This window comes from Alexandromys fortis, unplaced genomic scaffold (genome assembly GCF_014885135.2).
Source record: "Alexandromys fortis isolate MF-2015 unplaced genomic scaffold, M_Fortis_MF-2015_v1.1 scaffold_32, whole genome shotgun sequence".
Lineage (NCBI taxonomy): Eukaryota > Metazoa > Chordata > Mammalia > Rodentia > Cricetidae > Alexandromys > Alexandromys fortis.
Window position 1 is genome coordinate 11701071 of NW_026067938.1, and position 17554 is coordinate 11718624.

At 38.4% G+C, this 17554-nt stretch overlaps 2 protein-coding genes across 4 annotated transcripts in view; both read right to left on the reverse strand.

The window, feature by feature from the left end:
- LOC126504841 (disintegrin and metalloproteinase domain-containing protein 25-like) overlaps window positions 1-17554 on the reverse strand; it is a 34360-nt gene that overhangs the window by 16071 nt on the left and 735 nt on the right. For 2 of the 3 annotated variants that reach the window (XM_050147395.1, XM_050147397.1), the window contains exon 1: window positions 6119-6242. The gene's annotated coding sequence lies outside the window, so the exon portion shown is untranslated. Of the gene's footprint in view, window positions 1-6118; window positions 6292-17554 lie in introns of those variants that run through there. The other variant, XM_050147396.1, reaches the window with a different exon arrangement.
- LOC126504840 (disintegrin and metalloproteinase domain-containing protein 24-like) lies at window positions 3583-6160 on the reverse strand. Its single transcript, XM_050147393.1, has one exon. It carries the CDS (start codon window positions 6158-6160, stop codon window positions 3839-3841), a length of 2322 nt encoding a protein of 773 aa, XP_050003350.1. The 3' UTR covers window positions 3583-3838.

The window sequence follows — 17554 nt, forward strand, 5'->3', positions numbered from 1 at the left end:
AGTTCTCCCGGGTTTCCAGCCCACCTCTGACTTCCCTATGAGAACATTCTGCTAAGAAGGGCTAATAATAAAGACATGAAACTTGGAGGTTCCCTTTCTCCATGTGACAAAACAGAATGAAAAGGGGTAAAGTGTTTTGTAATTGAGAGATACCAATGAAAAAAATACAGCCACAGAGGATTCTACGAGTTGGATCTTTATTCAGCAAAAAACAAAGGGACTAATTCCAATAAAACTAAACCACTGTTTCTCCAGAGGGCTGGAGTTTGATTTCCCAGCGCCCACACTGGTCAGCTCACAACTGCCTGCAACTTTGGTTCCAGGGGATTCAGCAGCCTTTCCTGGTTTCCAAAGGTACAAATATACATGTGCACACACACACAAATTTATTTTAAAATTTTAAAAATCAACCAGCCTAGGGAATATGGTGGGAGAATGCTTGCCAAACATGCACGAGGCCATGTGGTCAAACACCAATAAAAACAAAAGCAAATAAAAAGAAATAGAACAACAAAATGAGTATTAGATGGGCATTGTGGGGTATACCTGTAAGCCATGTTTTGGCACACTCAGGCAGGAGCAGCACAAGTTCAAAAATAGCCTAGTCTATAGAGTCAGAACCTGTCTTAAAAGGAAAACAACACAACACAGAACAAACTTACTCCAGTCTCTCCAGATGTAACCATTAGCCCTGGCGAGATCTGCCTGTAAAAGCCTCTCCTCCAAGCCCATTTCCATCCCCTAGGGGCTTGGCCTTTTTATGTGAACCCAGTACTCCCCTGTCCATTTTCTTTCTAACTCATCTATCTGGGACCCACATGGACCACACTTGGATAGGACTCAGAGTGGGCAACTATAACCAAATGATGAACCGCCTTCCCAAAAAAGACAAGACCAGAACTCTACACTAAAAAACAATTCAAATATCAGAACTCCAGATAACTACACCCCACTGAAAAATCACAAACCGGAGCAACCATGATGATATGAATCCAGCAACCTTGTTGTGTAAGGCCACGAGGAAAGCAATTTAGCTGAAACACAAGAAAAATATTTCAAAGTAGGAATTATGAACATGTTTGAAGACATAAAAGAGGATATAAATAAAAGCCTTAATGAAGATTGTGAAAGTATAAACATTGAATATTGAAAATAATTCAAGATGAGAGGAGAATCTAACAAGCAATTAGAATCTATAAAAAAAACCCAAACTGAAATGAGAAGAAAAATAGAAAACAGGTTGTCAAACAAAAACCTTAGATTAAGAAAAATGGAAGAAAGAGTTTCAGATGTTGAACACATGGTAGGAAAAATGGCTAGTTTGTTAAAGAAAATGTTAAACCTACAAAACAACCCAGACATGAAACATCCAGGAAATCTGCAACAGTCTAAAATAACAGCATCTATGAATGAATGGTATAGAGAAAGGAGAAGAAACTTAAGTCAAAAGTACAGAAAATATTTTTAACAAAATCATAGAAGAAAATTCCCCCAATTTAAAAAAGAAGGTGCTATAAAGTTACAAGAAGCATACAGTATACCAAATAGGTGGGCTTGGGGAAAAACATACATGACACATGGTAGTCAAAGCACTAATATAAGGAATGAAGAAAGGATATTAAAAGGTGAAAAAGAAAGAACAGGTTACATATAAAAACAGACTCATTAGAATAACACCTGACTACTCAGTGGAGACTCTGAAAGCCAGAAAGACCTGGACAGATGTTCTACCATCTCTAAGAGACCACAGATGCCAGCCCAGACCACTATACCCAGAAAAATCTCAATCACAACTGATGGAGAAAGAAACACATTTCATGGTTAAAAAATATTAAGTAATTTCTGTCTATTTATGCAGCTCTACAGAAGGCACTAGAAGGAAATATTTACTCCGAAGAGAGGTCTAACTACACCCAATGGGACTCAAGAAATAAATAATTCCAGAACTGCTAACTAAATAAAAGGGGGAGGATAAAAAAGCCATACCATCACAACAAAATCAAGGAAGTTAATAAGCATTTTTCATGAGTACTGCCCAACATTAATGGTCTCAGTCCAGAATCCATCTTCTGCTGCATCCAAGAAACATACCTTACCAACAAGGACAGATATATGCTTTAAGGGAAAAGGATGGAAAAGAATAATCCAAGCAAATGAACCCAGGAAGTATGCAGGTGTAGCCATTTTAATATATGTTAAAATAGACTTCAAACAAAAACTAATCAGAAAGAATTGGGAAAGGACAGTACATACTCATCAAAGGAAAAATCCACCAAGAGGAACATTGCAATCCTAAACATTTATACACCAAATACAAGGGCACCCAAGCTATAAAAGAAACACCACTACAGTTAAAACCGCAGACAGACCCTCACACAGTGACAGTAGGTGACTTCCATATTCTGCTCTTGCTGATAAACAAGTCATCTAGACAAAAACCAAGCAGAGAAATGCTAGGTTAATTATTGTCTTAAACCAACCTAACAGAATCTATAAAACATTCCACCCAAACATTAAAGAATTATTCTTTTTTTCTCAGCAGCCTACGGATCTTTCTCCAAAACTGAGTGCAGATTAGGGCACAGACAAACTCTCAACAGTTTTTTAAAAACTGAAATAACACTGTACATTTTATCTGATCATCATAGATTAAAGCCAGATATGAGCAACAACAGAAACAGCAGAAATTTACAATTCATAAAAACTGAACAACTATCCACTGTATGAAAATTAGGTCAAGACAGAAATCAATAAGAAAATAAAAAAATGTTTTAGAACTAAATGAAAATAAAAACACAACTTACACAAACAAACGAGAGACAAATGAGAGCAGTTCGAAGTTTGTAGCCCTAAGTGGCAACTTCAAAACCTGGAGAAATTTGATCATAGTAACTTAGTGACACACTTGACATCTCTAGGAAAACACAAAGAAATAATACCCAAAAAGAGTAGATCTGAAAAAATAAACAAGGGACTAAAATCAATGAAATTGAAACGAACAAACAAACAGCAGCAACAACAAAATACAAAGATTCAATGAAACGAAGACTTGATTCTTTGAGAAACTCAACAGAAATCAGAAATCTTTAGCCAAATTAACCAAAAGATAACGAAAAAAGATCCAAATTAATAAAATCAGAGATGAAAAAGAAGCCATTTAAACAAACATTGAAGAAATCCAGAGAATCATAAAGATTTAATTTAAAAATCTGTATCCCATGAGATTGGAAATAGGTTAATTTCTTGATATAAATGATCTATAAGAGTTAAACAAACAGTTAGTAGACTCATAACCCCTCCCTAAAACAGAAGTAGTACCTAAAAATCTCCCACCACCACTCCCCAGCAAAAAAATTTCCCACAGCTGGACTCAGCACGATTCTACAAGACCGTTAAGCAACCACTAATGTAAACACTTATTGAATTATTTCACCAAATAAGTGTGCAGCATCTTCAGCAGTAGGGCCTTCCCATTAGGTCGTGGAGAGTAATGAGTAGATTTGGCAGTAGTAGTCTGTGATATTTTGAGGGCTCTATGGAACACCTTTGCCCAATGACTCAATAAAATATAACCCAAAAGAGTTTTTTTTTTCTTTTAAAAAACTAAATAGTAAACTAAAAATTGAAATAAGCTACCTAAATGTTTTCAGGCTATAAAGAGTAGCCATATGATAGTTATTATTTTTATTGAATGATAAAAGTGCATTATTCCGACCTATCATAGATCTCTGGAATCTTTTATCAGTAGTTTATAATGCACATAACAGCATTTCTCCCACCGGGACACTAAAAATGTGGGTAATTTCATTTGACGTTAAAGAGTAATTTCACAAATGTTCTACTCTGTGCTAGTTGAAGTTGAAGCTGTTGAAGGAGAAGTGCTGGTCTCTTCTTCCTCGTGTGATGATTTAGTCTCTTCTTTCTCAGGTGATGGCGTAGAGCCCTTGATAATCCAAAGAAATAAAACTAAAACCAAAACCATAAAGGAAACAGGAAATATCCAAATTATGAAGCTATCATCCTGTGACTTCCTCTCCATCTCCTTGTCCTTGTCCTTGTCCTTCTCCTTCTCCTTCTCCTTCTCTTTCTCCTTCTCCTTCTCCTTCTCTTTATCCTTCTCTTTATTTTTGCTTCCAGAAGATGGACCGCTGTCAATACTCCCTCCAGTGCCCTTTAGCAGGCAATATGGTGGACTCCAGCCATCGTCGCAATGGCAATGATGTTTGTTATTGCAGACGCCATTCTTGTTGCAGGTCTTTGGTGAACACTCGCTTGCCCAGATTGACTTATTGACACACTTTCTGTTCATGCACACATGCTCTGGACCACAGTGTGTGCCATCTTTTACATCACCAAGGTCAGGGATGCTCATCCCAAAATGGTAGTCAGTACTCCAGCAGGAGATACCCTTGAAATGAGTCCAATGTACAGTATAATGGCTCCTCCAAATAGGAAGACTTTTCACTTCTTTACACTGAACTCTTCCACAGAGGATATCTGAGTTATTACATTTCACATAGACATTGTTTATTATTCCACAGTTACCAAAACGATCACCATAAGTATTGACTTCCTGGTAGCAACTATCAGATGCTTTCCTGGCATCCTTGCCAAAAAGTCTCCGGCACTGTTCATCATGGCTGTTACATCTTTTTTCATAGCAGTAGCCACCATCACTGCAAGAGCTTCCATCCTGTAAAAACACATCTTCTGGGCACTCAGGTGAAGTTCCATTGCACCATTCTGGGAGGTCACATTCAGTCTCCTTAATTCTACACAGAGTGCCAGATGGCAGGAATTGGCATAAGTTACTGCAGCATAGCCCGGTATCACAGGCAGCTCCAGGCTTGAGAGTACAGTCAGGCAGACAACAGAGACTATAGTCACATAATTCTGGGGGTCCACAGTCACACTCCTCACCTTCATCAACCACCCCATTCCCACAGAACTTAAACGGATAAGTATCCGAAAGGTTGAGTTTATTGTACATACAGCTTGCTTTGGCTGTGTTTTCCCACAACGCAGCATAACTACAGTTACTGAATTTTCTGGAACATCTTGTTATAGGAGACATCACACATGGTCCTCCTCCACATGTACAAGATATCCCATCATGGGGCATGCCCAAATTATGACCTATCCCATGTGCCACGATACACCCAAAGGTAAAGAAATTTTCTCCCAAGGGACTCTCAACTCCACAACCAAATGTCTTATTACATATAGTTCCAACATAGGCTATGCCAAAGTAGTTACTAAAATTATAATTCACAAAGAGATGTGCAATATCATGTCGTAGGTAAGAATCAAGGTGTTCACTCTTCCACTTACAAAATGCTGGCAAGAGAGTATATATATCTTTCACTGGTATGGGGTTTTCCTTACTCCAGATTACAAGTCCAAGTAAAGCCACATTAATATCCACTGGAAATAAGAAGTAATTTAGTCCATTCATAATCATGAATACATCTCGTAGCACAAGAGAAGTATTACGGCCTCGATAAAGGAATTGTTCATGGTCTATAACCAATGCCAGTTCAATATACAATCTGTGAGTCCACCATGTCTCATAGACAACTTGTGTTTTGGAGGAGTCATCATCCTCTTGAGGTGTCACTTGCTCTGCTGTTTCTTCATCTGTTAATGCACATCTCATGGAACATAATTGAGTTTTTTCACTGTCTATCTTATAAACTAGATGTTCAAATGTGGAAGAAGGGCTCTTGGGTCTAATTTCATAAGCTGTGTTGTTTATCTGTAATGTTCCTTGTAAACCCCCCAAACAGGTGATAAGAGCAACCATGGATTCTGGGTTTCCTTCCACAAAACCAAAGTAATAGCAGTCTTTCTGGACAAAAGGCCGATCCTCAATGAGGTCTCCTTGATCACTGTAGGTGAACACAGAGAGATGGCTGGATACTAGAAAGCTTTGGGGCTTCATGGAGATAATGTGTCTCTGGCCTCCGAAGTGTAGGCTATAGGACTTCCAGCCTGCAAGACTCATGTTTCTACTAGAGACGGTTACCCTCAAGGGTATCACTACTTCTGGAAGGCTTTTGAATTCAGCACACCAGGTCAGGGGCCATATAGAAGGAAAGAGCAACACCCTCAACCATACCTGCAGGAGAGTGATTCTTACATGTACTGGAACCTCACCCATAGCCACCTTGTCCTACTGGAGTACGGGATGTGGTTCTGCTGCCTGGATCTTTATTTTGTCTTGATCTCATGCAGCACTGACCTTTAATACTCTGTCTTCTGGAAGACTGGATCCATCAGGGCAGGGGAACCCTATGAAACAGGAAAAAGAAGGCAGAGATAAAGAGTGGCTTCATGATGAGCTGGCTAAAGTAGAAGGCTTTATATAAATATAGATTAGCATTTGGACCAAAGCATGACTTCATATTGTGCATTTGATTTGCTCTTTAGATTTGATGAGGTACAGTCACACTCTGGTTGTTCAGAAGGGTCACAGTTAGATCACAGTTCATCTCAGACCTTGATGACAGACACATGAATTCATTGTATTGTCCCCTAAATATATACACATTTGAGACCATATTTACATTAATATTGCAAACAAACTTCTATTGGCTATTCTGAAGTAGCCACTTGCTTTAATGAGATTAAGTTTGATTTATAGTCAATCAAGGAGTATCAGTGGTTTCTTCAATTTTTAATGGTAAGTTGTACATAGTTCTTAGCAGAATTGTATAAAAAAATATTCTACCATGTTAAATGCATGGTATTTAACATGCACTTCCATGTAACAAACCCTGCTTGTTCTCTCTTATGCCAGGTCTGTCAAACCGCAGAGTCAAAGGTGGAATCTTCTGTAATGGATATCTCCATATGATGAGTCAATAAACAATAGTATAATCGAATTAGGTGTGCTGGCTTGACATCTATTTCTCAAATGCATTTATATTTGATTATACTTATGAAAGGAGTACATTTTGTATTGAAAATAGGTTATTTCCTCATATAATATATTCTGATTATAGCATCCCCTTCACAGGGAGACCCATTCATCCCCCAACCCCTTGAGCCATACTGATTACATAAACACTCTGGGCATGTGGATTGCAGTTTGACTATCATTTCCTTAATAGATAATATCCACATATAAGAGAATACATACCATAGTTGTCTTTCTGGGTTACCTCATTAAGGATGATTTTTTTTCTAGTTGCATCAATTTGCCTGAAAATTGTATGAGCTCATATTTTAAGAGCTGAGTAATGCTCCATTGTGTAAATTACCACATTTTGTGCATCCACTCTTCTGTTTTGGGACGTCTAGGTTGTTTCCGGTTTCTGGCTATTACGAATAAAGTTTCAGTGAGCGTGGTAGAACAAGCAAGTGCCTTTGTGGTAGGATGGAGTGTCCTTTGGGTATATGCTCGTGAGTTGTACATCTGGGTCGTGAGGTAGACCAATTTCCAACTTTCTGAGAAATCCTCATATTGTTTTCCATGGTGGCTTTCCAAGTTTGTACTCCCGCAAGCAATGGAGAAGTGTCCCCCTTGCTCCACATCCTCACCAGCAAGAGCTGTCATTTGTGTTTTTTATCTTAGACATTCTGACAGGTGTAAGATGGAATCTCAAAGTAGTTTTGATTTGCATTTCCCTGATGGCTAAGGATGTTGAGCATTTCTGTGTTTCTCAGTCATTTGGGTTTCCTCTCTGGAGAATTCTCTGTTTGGATCTGTATTCCATTTATCAATTGAATTATTTGGGTTGTTATATCTAGTTTCGATATTAGTCCTCTATATAGAGTTGGTAAAAAGTCCTTTCCCCATTCTATAGGCTGCCATTTTGTCAAATTGATGGTGTCCTTTGCCTTACAGAACATTTCCTGTTTCCTGAGGTTCCATTTATTAATTGTTCCATTTATTAATTGCCTGCACTATTGTTGATCTGTTCAGGAAGTCATCTCCTGTGCCAGTGCATTCAAGGTTATTCCTCAACCTTCTTTCCTATCATGTCCGGTGTGTCTGGTTTTATGTTGAGGTCTTTGACCACTTGAACTTGTGTTTGTGTGGGGTAATAAATATGGATATATTTGTGTTCTTCTACATGCAGACACCCAGTTTGACCACAACCATTTGCTGAAGATACTGTCTTTTTTCCTATGTTTCTTTTTTGGGTTGTTCTTGAATTTGGTTTGCAAATATTTTATGGGTATTTTTGCATCTGTGTTCATAAGAAAAATTGGTCTGCTCTTTCTTTGCTGACTATGTGGTTTCAGTATCTAGGTGACTGTGCCTCATAAAATGAATTTGGTAGTGTTCCTTCGCTTTCTATTTTGTGAAATAATTTAAGGAGTGTTGGCATTAAGTCTGCAAAAATCTGGTGGAATTTTTCTCCTAAGAGATTTTCACCTGCACAACCAAATATCTTATTATAACAAACAGCAGGGCAAGTGAGACCTCAAGAGGATGATGAGTCCACCATAGCGCAAGTTATCTATGGGGCATGGTGGACTCACAAATTGTATATTCAACTGGCATTGGTTATAGACCACAAACAATTCCTTTATTGAGGATGTAATACTTCTCTTGTTTGTTTTCTTTTTCCCATGATGATTAGATCCATATATGTCTCTCTTACAATCCTCACTATTGTCTAGATTCTCTGGGATTGTGAATTGTAGGCTGGTTTTCTTTGCTTTAAACCCAAGATAGCCAAAACAATTCTGTACAATAAAGGAACTTCTGGAAACATCACAATCCCTGACTTCAAACTCTACTACAGAGCTACAGCACTAAAGACAGCCTGGTATGGGCATAAAATGGAACCAAATCAAAGACCCAGATATTAATCCACACACCTACGAACACCTGATTTAAAAAAAATATAAAATGGAATAAAGAAAGCATATTCAACATAATTGAATATCAGCATGTAGAAGAAAATAGATCCATCTATCACATGCACAAAACTCAAGTCCAAATGGATCAAAGACCTCAACATAAAGCCAACCACACTAAACCTCATAGAAGAGAAAGTGGGAAGTACATTTGAACGCATTGGCACAGGAGACCACTTCCTAACTATAACCCCAGTAGCAAGACACTGAGAGAAACAATTAATAAATGGGAACTTCTGAAAATGAAAAGCTTCTGTAAAGAAAAGGGTCAACAAGACAAAACAACAGCCTACAGACGGAGAAAAGATCTTCACTAACCCCACATCAGACAGAGGTCTGATCTCCAAAATATACAAAGAACTCAGGAAACTGGACACCAAAAGATCACATAATCCAATAAAAAAAATGGAGTACAGACCTAAACAGAGAACTCTCAACAGAGGAATCTAAAATGGCTGAAAGACAATTAAGGAAATATTCAACATTCTTAGTCATCAGAGAAATGCAAATCCAAACAACTCTGAGATTCCATCTTACAACTGTAACAATAGCCAAAATCAAAAACACTGATGACAACTTATGCTGGAGAGGTTGTGGGGAAAAGGGAACACTTCTGCAATGCTGGTGGGAATGCAAGCTGGTACATCCCCTTTGGATGTCAGTGCAGTGATTTCTCAGAGAATTAGGAAACAACCTTCCTCAAGACCCAATAATACCACATTTGGGTTTATACCCAAAGGATGCTCAATCATGCCACAAGGACATGTGCTCAACTATGTTCATTGCAGCATTGTTTGTCATAGCCAGAACCTGGAAACAACCTAAATGCCCCTCAACCAAAGAATGTATGAGGAAAATGTGGTACATTTATACAATGGAGTACTACACAGCAGAAAAAAATCTTGAATTTTGCAGGAAATTGGATAGAGCTAGAAAGCATTATTTTGAGTGAGGTAACCCAGACACAGAAAGACAGTTACCACATGTACTCACTCATAGGTTGTTTTTAAACATAAAGCAAAGAAAGCCAGCCTACAAACCACAATCCCAGAGAACTTAGACAACAATGAGGACACTAAGAGAGACTTACATAGATATAATCTACATGGGAAGTAGAAAAAGACAAGATCTCCTGAGTAAATTGGGAGCATGGGGACCTTGGGGGAGGGCTGAAGGAGGGAAGGGAGAGGCAAGGAGGGGAGCAGAGAAAAATGTAGAGCTCAATAAAAATTAATAAAAAAATTCTGACATGCTGATTCTCTATTTGCATATATTTTGATATGTGTGTGAGTAATAAACAACAAGTATATGTGTATATTTGGTTATGATCATAGAGTTAATATTTTTGTGATGGAAAGACTGATGATTTATCAATAATATTGCTAATAAACTTAACCATACAAAACTATGAGGATTCATTACTAAGATCTCAGCTTGTCAACAGGTCACTGGTAAAGAAACTTGAAAGTTGAGCCAGTTTCTCACATCTTACAGGATTTTAGATGATGACTAAAGAGGCCACAGATTCTGAAGGATTGTGACATTTTCAACTGAAAGAATGTGCAGATATGGCTCAAGGGTTACAAGTGTTTGCAGCCAAGCCTGACAACCTGCATTCCAGCCTGGAAATCTACAGTGGAAAGAACCAATTCTTGCAAGTTCTTCTCTGACTTCTACATACATACACCCACATCCCCCTTCAGCCATTCCTCCACATAAACACATACACACTACAGTGATGATGATGGTGACGATACCTATCATATAGAAGAGCCTAAATGGTCATATTAGTAGAGAACTTTAAACCCTGTCTCCAGTATCTCCTATTCTCCGCTTCATCCAACTTATCAGCCCATGTATTTTAATCATCATCTAGGCCTTGTCATTGTTTATGATCTAATTCGATATTTTATAAACTATGAATAACAGCACATTAAAACAGTTCGTCCTTTCCAAATAAGAGAGAGGAATAAGAAATAATAGGAGCCACTAGTCCTTCTCAAAATTTGAAGAATTCCCAAAATTTGTCAGTATGTTCATGAGCTTCTTGTCCTTTAGGCCTAAGCTCTTGAGAGGCTTACCAAGAGATGGAGTGATGATTTCTTGGTGTGGACCTATTTATGGTTCATTTGTAAGAACAAGTTTATAAGCAAAGATTTCTGAGAACTCACATGACAAAGAGACCAGAAATCCTTTCTTCCTTTGTCTCTCATTGGATTAAGTTCTAGATCTGATTGCTTAGCAACAAGAACCTTTTAGTCTATAGATCCTGTTTGGCCTTCCCACTGTGTCTCCACAGTCTCAACCAAACCTTATCACTACTTACTCCGCAGTGTGAGTAAATCTGGCTTCTTTTTCCCACATTTATTATGCACTAGTAGCTTTCCAATATGATTAGGTCTTTCCAATATGACCAGGTCTTTCTGTTCTCCCAATGTACACACCCCTCACACACGGCATGAACTTATTACCTTCTGAAACCTTTCTCACACTTCACACTGCTACCCCTGTCCCAGGTTGTTTCCTCAACATTTAGCCATATCATGGAGAACTTGAATAACTTTAGGTTCCAGAGAAAAATTCAAATCCATCTTAAAATTTTATTAAGTGAGTTGGATGGTGGTAGTACACACCTTTAATCCCAGCACTTATGAGGTAGAAGCAGGCAGATCTCTGTGAGTTCGAGGCCAGCCTGGTCTACAAGAGCTAGTTCCAGGACAGGCTCCAAAATCTAAGTAATCTAGTCATTAATAACTATCTGTCCTTTTCTTCAGGTCAATGAATGATTAATACACATTTTCCAACAGCACATAAATATGCTTTATCTGTTATGCTAAGTTCTATAAACTTATTATAACTATATTATAACTATTTTATTATAACTATAAAAATAGGTCAAAAAAGAATTTAGAAGATGAGAAATAGTAAATAAAAACATCATGTGAACCAATTTCAGATAAGCTGTCTATTTTGGATGTTTTCGAAATACCAAAGGAGAGTGTGTTTAATAGTTGGCTAGAGTAAGCCATGGAAGCTGTTTGATCTTTGAGCATCCATAGTGAGATAACATGAGGTTGGTAATATCTGCAAGTTTGTTGTCCCCTATGTCTGCTTTTACTTCCCTGTTCTTAGTCTGCCCACCTCTGCATCATTTACCTCATCAACTTTCTCACTTTTTCCAACTTTCAACATAGCTCTTTAAAGGAGAATACATACGGCTTCAGGATTTGTCATCTCTGTCTCTGATATGGGTGCTAATACAAGGTAACACAAAGTAAATGACTTAACTTTATAAATTTATCCCATGGCATCTCTGGGGGCCGAAGAATGCTATCTTCAGGAACACATGTTCTCTGAATTTACTAAAGAACAGTTAGTTTCAAACTTCCTTCTGGTTCTAGTCATTCCTTGGTTTGTGTAAGCATATTGTAATTATTATTTGTTGCTCTTTATATCTATGATTTCCCTCTTATGGAAACGCTTATATTAGATAAAGTGTATCTGTGTAGGTCTGTGTGTGTTTGTGTGTGAGGGGGTGTCTATGTCTATGTGTGTAGTCAAATAACTCCAGGCAAAGGAGGTTTGCATGTAGTGTTAAAAGTATAATTAATCAGGAAGATATACAGTTTTGAATCCAAGTGCACTGAATTTCAGAACACCTGGGTATCTGAAAAAAATTAATGAGTTTGAAAGGGGAAATAGGCAGAAATATAATAATAACAGAAAACTTTAATACTCATTCTCAGTAGTGACTGTAATGTCCACATGATTCATATGTAACATCACATTTGGCCAACACTATTATAAACAATTAACAGGCATATATAGGGCAGGCCACCCCATAAGCAGTAAAGCCTATATTCTTCTCAAATAGGCACAAATATTTTTCAATATTGATCATATGTTATACCATAGACTATCATAAAAATTTCAAAAGATAGAAACTATGTTAAGTATCTCTTCTAACTTGAAAGTAACTAAACTAAAAATCATTGTCAAGGGAGCTGGAAAACAAAATGTGTGAAAGTTAAACAATTGAATAACCAATGGGGTAGATAAGATCAAAGAGAAACAAGTAAAATCAGGACCCAACCAAAACTAAAAACAAGACATTCCAAAACATATGGGACTCAGGAAAACAGTAGTACTAGAGAGGTGTGAACAGCAGCAATCAACACAAGTGAAAAGAATCAATTAGGCATAGGCTGGAGAGATGGTGGCGTGGTACACAGAAGTGCTCTTGGAAATCTCATCCAGCCTTGATGTGGGTGCTTGAAGCTAGTCTATTTATTGTGTCTTGTTATGCAGTGTTTGGTTGTTATCCATGGGAGATTTGCTCTTTTCTGAAGGGAAACTAAGGAGCAGGGATCTTAGGGTGAGGGAAGGTGGGGAGAAACTGGAAGAGAGAGGGAGGGGAGGATGTGGTCAGGGTGTATTATATAAGAGAAGAATAAAGGAAAAGAAACAAATTTAAAACTTTATGCAGAAAAAGCCTCCTTTAAACAGGGGAAAGGGGAGCTCCTGCACAAGCCTCATGACCTGAATCTGAATCCTAAACCCCAAGATAGAAGGGGAGATTCAACTCCTGAAAACTGCTGATTTCCACACCCGCACCATTGCACAGGAGCATCCATGCACACACACAAATCATAAGCACACATGCACAGTAATAAAATAGTAATAATAATAATAAATGGCAACAAGACACATTTTAAAAGGAGCAAACTAAGCCTCAAATTAGCAGAAGGAAAGAAATCACAAAGAAACAATAAAGGAAGTTAAAAAAATAAACACAATGGTAGGTTTTTCAAGGGAAAAAATATGGAAAAAAATTTAAAAAATTGTTAAACTAAAAAGATAAATGTGAGAATGCTAGAATAGTATAAGATGAAATAAAATCAGAAATGAAAGAGAAAGAGTTGCAACATGTGATTCTGAAATCAAAAAGATCCCAGGGGGCCTGTTATAGCTACATATCAACAAATTGAATAACCTGGAATAATAAGCAGGATGCCAGAGATATCCATGTGCTGAAATTGTTTTACAATTATTAAAGCTAATAACCATACAAACGAATGGGATTTCCTGTGCGATTTCCACACACGTGTGTCTTACGCATTGATCCTGTCCATACACAGACCCATCCTCAGCTCACCTTCCCTCTTCCTGCCTATTCCTAGCTGACCACTTGGGATTGGTTAGATAAACCATCAGCAAGCTCATCCCGGAGACAACAGATTCTCCTTCCTATGGCAGCCATTGGTTGCCTCCTGCTCTTCATCTAGGAGTGCAACCTTGGAATATTTTCTCCATCCCATATTGGCATGCCAACTGGTAGTGCCATTGTGTCGGTCTTGTTTAAGCAACGATGTTGTTGAGATCCCATGGGTACAGCTTCCCTGCTATGTCTGGAAGACACTCTAGCAGCAGACATCCTGGTCCTCTGGCTCTTATAATCTTTCCACCCCTCTTCTGTGATTTTTCTCTAAGCCTTTGGTGTAGGGGTTGCATTACTGGTGTATATGTTGGAGCTTGGAACTCCACAGTGACTTGTTTTCCTCACTGTGACCAGTTGGAGAGCTCTTTAATAGTCTCTGTTGTAAAACAAAACAAAACAAAAAGCTACACGTCTCTATGAGAGTAAGGGTCAACATCTAAAGCACAGTTAGTGTGGGAGCCCACAGAAGTGGATCTGTTCCACCTTGACTAAAGGTCAGAGAGTTCATGCCTATTCTTGATCCTTCAGGAGGTTTGACCTCAGGTGTAGCTGCTAACAGGATGTTTTGGCCTAGGGTGTGGTTACTTGACGTTTCAGGTATTAAAAAGGTAATTACTCGGTTTGTTCCTTGTATCGTTGCAAAGAAGTCTTTTTCCTTGCCCCCCCTTTTTGAATTAGGGTATATAAAGGTTATGAGAAATAAACATGAAACAAATCTCAGTATTTACTGGATGCCCTCCTGACTCTGTCTGTTGTCTCTTGTCTAGTTCTTTCTCAATCCTCACTCTTCCCCCAAGCATGGACAAATATGTTGGACTGGACCCTTCAAGTTAGAAAGCGTATTGGTTTAGGAAAATGATAGTAAAAAGTTCTTCTCTGGTGATGATGGTCACAAGCAGCTGGTTGGGTTTACAATAAATGCCAGGCAAGGATTCTCTTTTATTGAATGGGCCTCAGTGTTGGGGGTACAGAGGTCCTTGTACTTACAGAGAAGCACTGAGAGAACCAGGAATGTCAACCACGCAGGGGTGTCATTGGAGGAGATAAAAAACAAATACCTGAATTCCATACAGAGAGCCGAGAGTGGATTTTGTTAATGACCCAGTGATTTTTGCTATTTGTGGAGGCAGACCTCACCCAAATTCCCAAAATAATTATTCCAGACTCTTCCGTCTCTAGACCAGTAGATACCCATACTTAGGGAAGACATCACAGGTATTTTGCGCCCTGCTGACCTATGCTATTGGTCAGAAAACACACTAAACTCTAGGCCTTTCAGCTATAGAATGCACCCTCATGATCACATGTACTTGTAAAAGAATTTCTAGGTAGTCACACCTCCAGCATTATTGTGCACCTGGAACTGGATTGTTTGTTGCCTGGAAACCATTTCCCAAATCATACTGTTTGAAGTGTGCTGTCAATGAACTGCCTGGCATTAGACTCCCCAAAGTCTGACTCAGGTTGACGAAGTCTATCTGCACCAGATTTTGATCCTAATTTATTCGAGGGGTTAATGTCTCTGTCTGACACCTGAAGGGACCCCCTCACCTGAGGTCCAATTAGCCAGCTATTGGTTATCCCCAAGATAAAAGTGCCATCTTTGCATCACTGGGGGATATTGTTTGCGACCTGTTGTCTTTGTGGTTGATAGGTGTTTCCTCTGAGTAGGACTGTTCATTGATTTTCAGCTTTTACAGCATAGCAATTTCTAATACTATGAGCTCTAATGCTTAGGGAAAAAGCGTCTTGGTCAGTTCTTGTGTCTGAAGAGTATAGTGTCTTTAGAAGCAAGGTCTTAGGTTCATTTCATTAACTTCTTCAAAATAGTGTAAGAAAAGTGGGATAGGAAAGCTAATGGGAGCAAGCCACTCAAGAACAGAAAAAAGGCAAAGAAATCTGTCCCATTTTCTCTGGTTCTGGCTTTTTTTTTTTTTTTTGACATCCTTAACACATAAAATCTTGTTTTCTAGTTATTTGATTTTGAAAGCACAGAAATACTGCTGTTCTTTACTTAGTGCCCGATATATTTTTTACAAGCTACAAAACAGTCTAATTTTTTCAATTATTATGTTTTAGTAAAGTCAAAGAGAATAATACGCAGATAATTGACAATATCTAACAACTAAATATTTAAATACATAAAAAGAATTATTTTAGTTCTCCTCAAAGAAAGCAGAAAGTTACAACTGAGCTATTCATCAGTGTCACCTCAAGATTTTATTTTTGTTCTTCCATTTCTAAAATATTCTACAGCTATAGTTTTTATATAATTGCTGGTCATTCCCAATTTGTTATAAGTAGTATGGAAATCATGTTAACACTGCCTCTGAAGAGACATGCAGATTTGATAGTGGAGTATGGTGGCAGTTTAGGAATTCTCCAGCTTTGCCAACATTTAAGAACCCTTTACAAGAGGCGCTTTCTTGTCTCCTTCAAGAAAAAAAAACATTGGAGTTATTAGCACCATGGACCACATATGAACAAATAACAGGGGTGAGGTTCACGCTGTGGTGAGCTCAGAAGCTTACTATGTATTACTACCATGGGATTGTATCACCAAAGATGTTGGCCAACAGTATCATCCTGTGAAGACAGCCAAATCTCCCAGACTTGAGTCTCTGCCTGGGCTTTTCTATCTAGTCCTGCTGTTCTCCTTGAAAGCCCCCTTGCCAATCTGGTGATCAATCTCCAAAGGAAAGATTTGTTCCTACCTATTTCTAGCATCTAAGCTTCTATATGGCCATACTTCAATAACACTCTTTAACACTTCTCAGATTGTAAGGCAGGGACAGGTAGGTGACTAACCATGGAGGAGAATGCAGCCCTACTAAGGTATAGTGTCCAAGTGGCTAATTCATAAAGTCTCAATGTTCTGCGTTAAGGATACCCAAGGTCAGAAGGCAAACATACACTCACGCATGCCCCGTGGAATATTGTCCTAGTGCTGTCCACCCTAAGTGGCCGAATAGTGACCCATAGAGATGTCAGTCTGAGAATCTAATATGTGGCCCTGCCCAGCTACAAGAAACGGTAATCTGTAGCATCTTCTGATGAGAAGAAACAACAGCACTAGCCAGCTATTCTTTCCTCCTGTGGGATCAAGCTTGAGGCTGTACCACAAAGTTTAGCACAGCCAGCAATCTCACCATTCAGAACACCTATAACAGGCTTTCCCAACTAGGCCTTGGTGTAATAAGAACTGTCTCGGTGCTCACTGCAAACCAGTGTAATCATAAGTCCAAACTAAACTACAGAGGAAGGTTCTACCACTCCCACGAATAGCAGAAATTGCTGTAAGGGAAGATCACTTCCTCAGACATTAGGCATACAAAGGTTTTGAAACACTAGTGAAACAACCAAAATAAACTATGTTCCAAGAATGAACTCTGCAAACATGGATGCCTAGGAAATGACTTAAAAAGTATTCTAAATAATTCCAATAGGAAATCCTTGGCAGTGGAA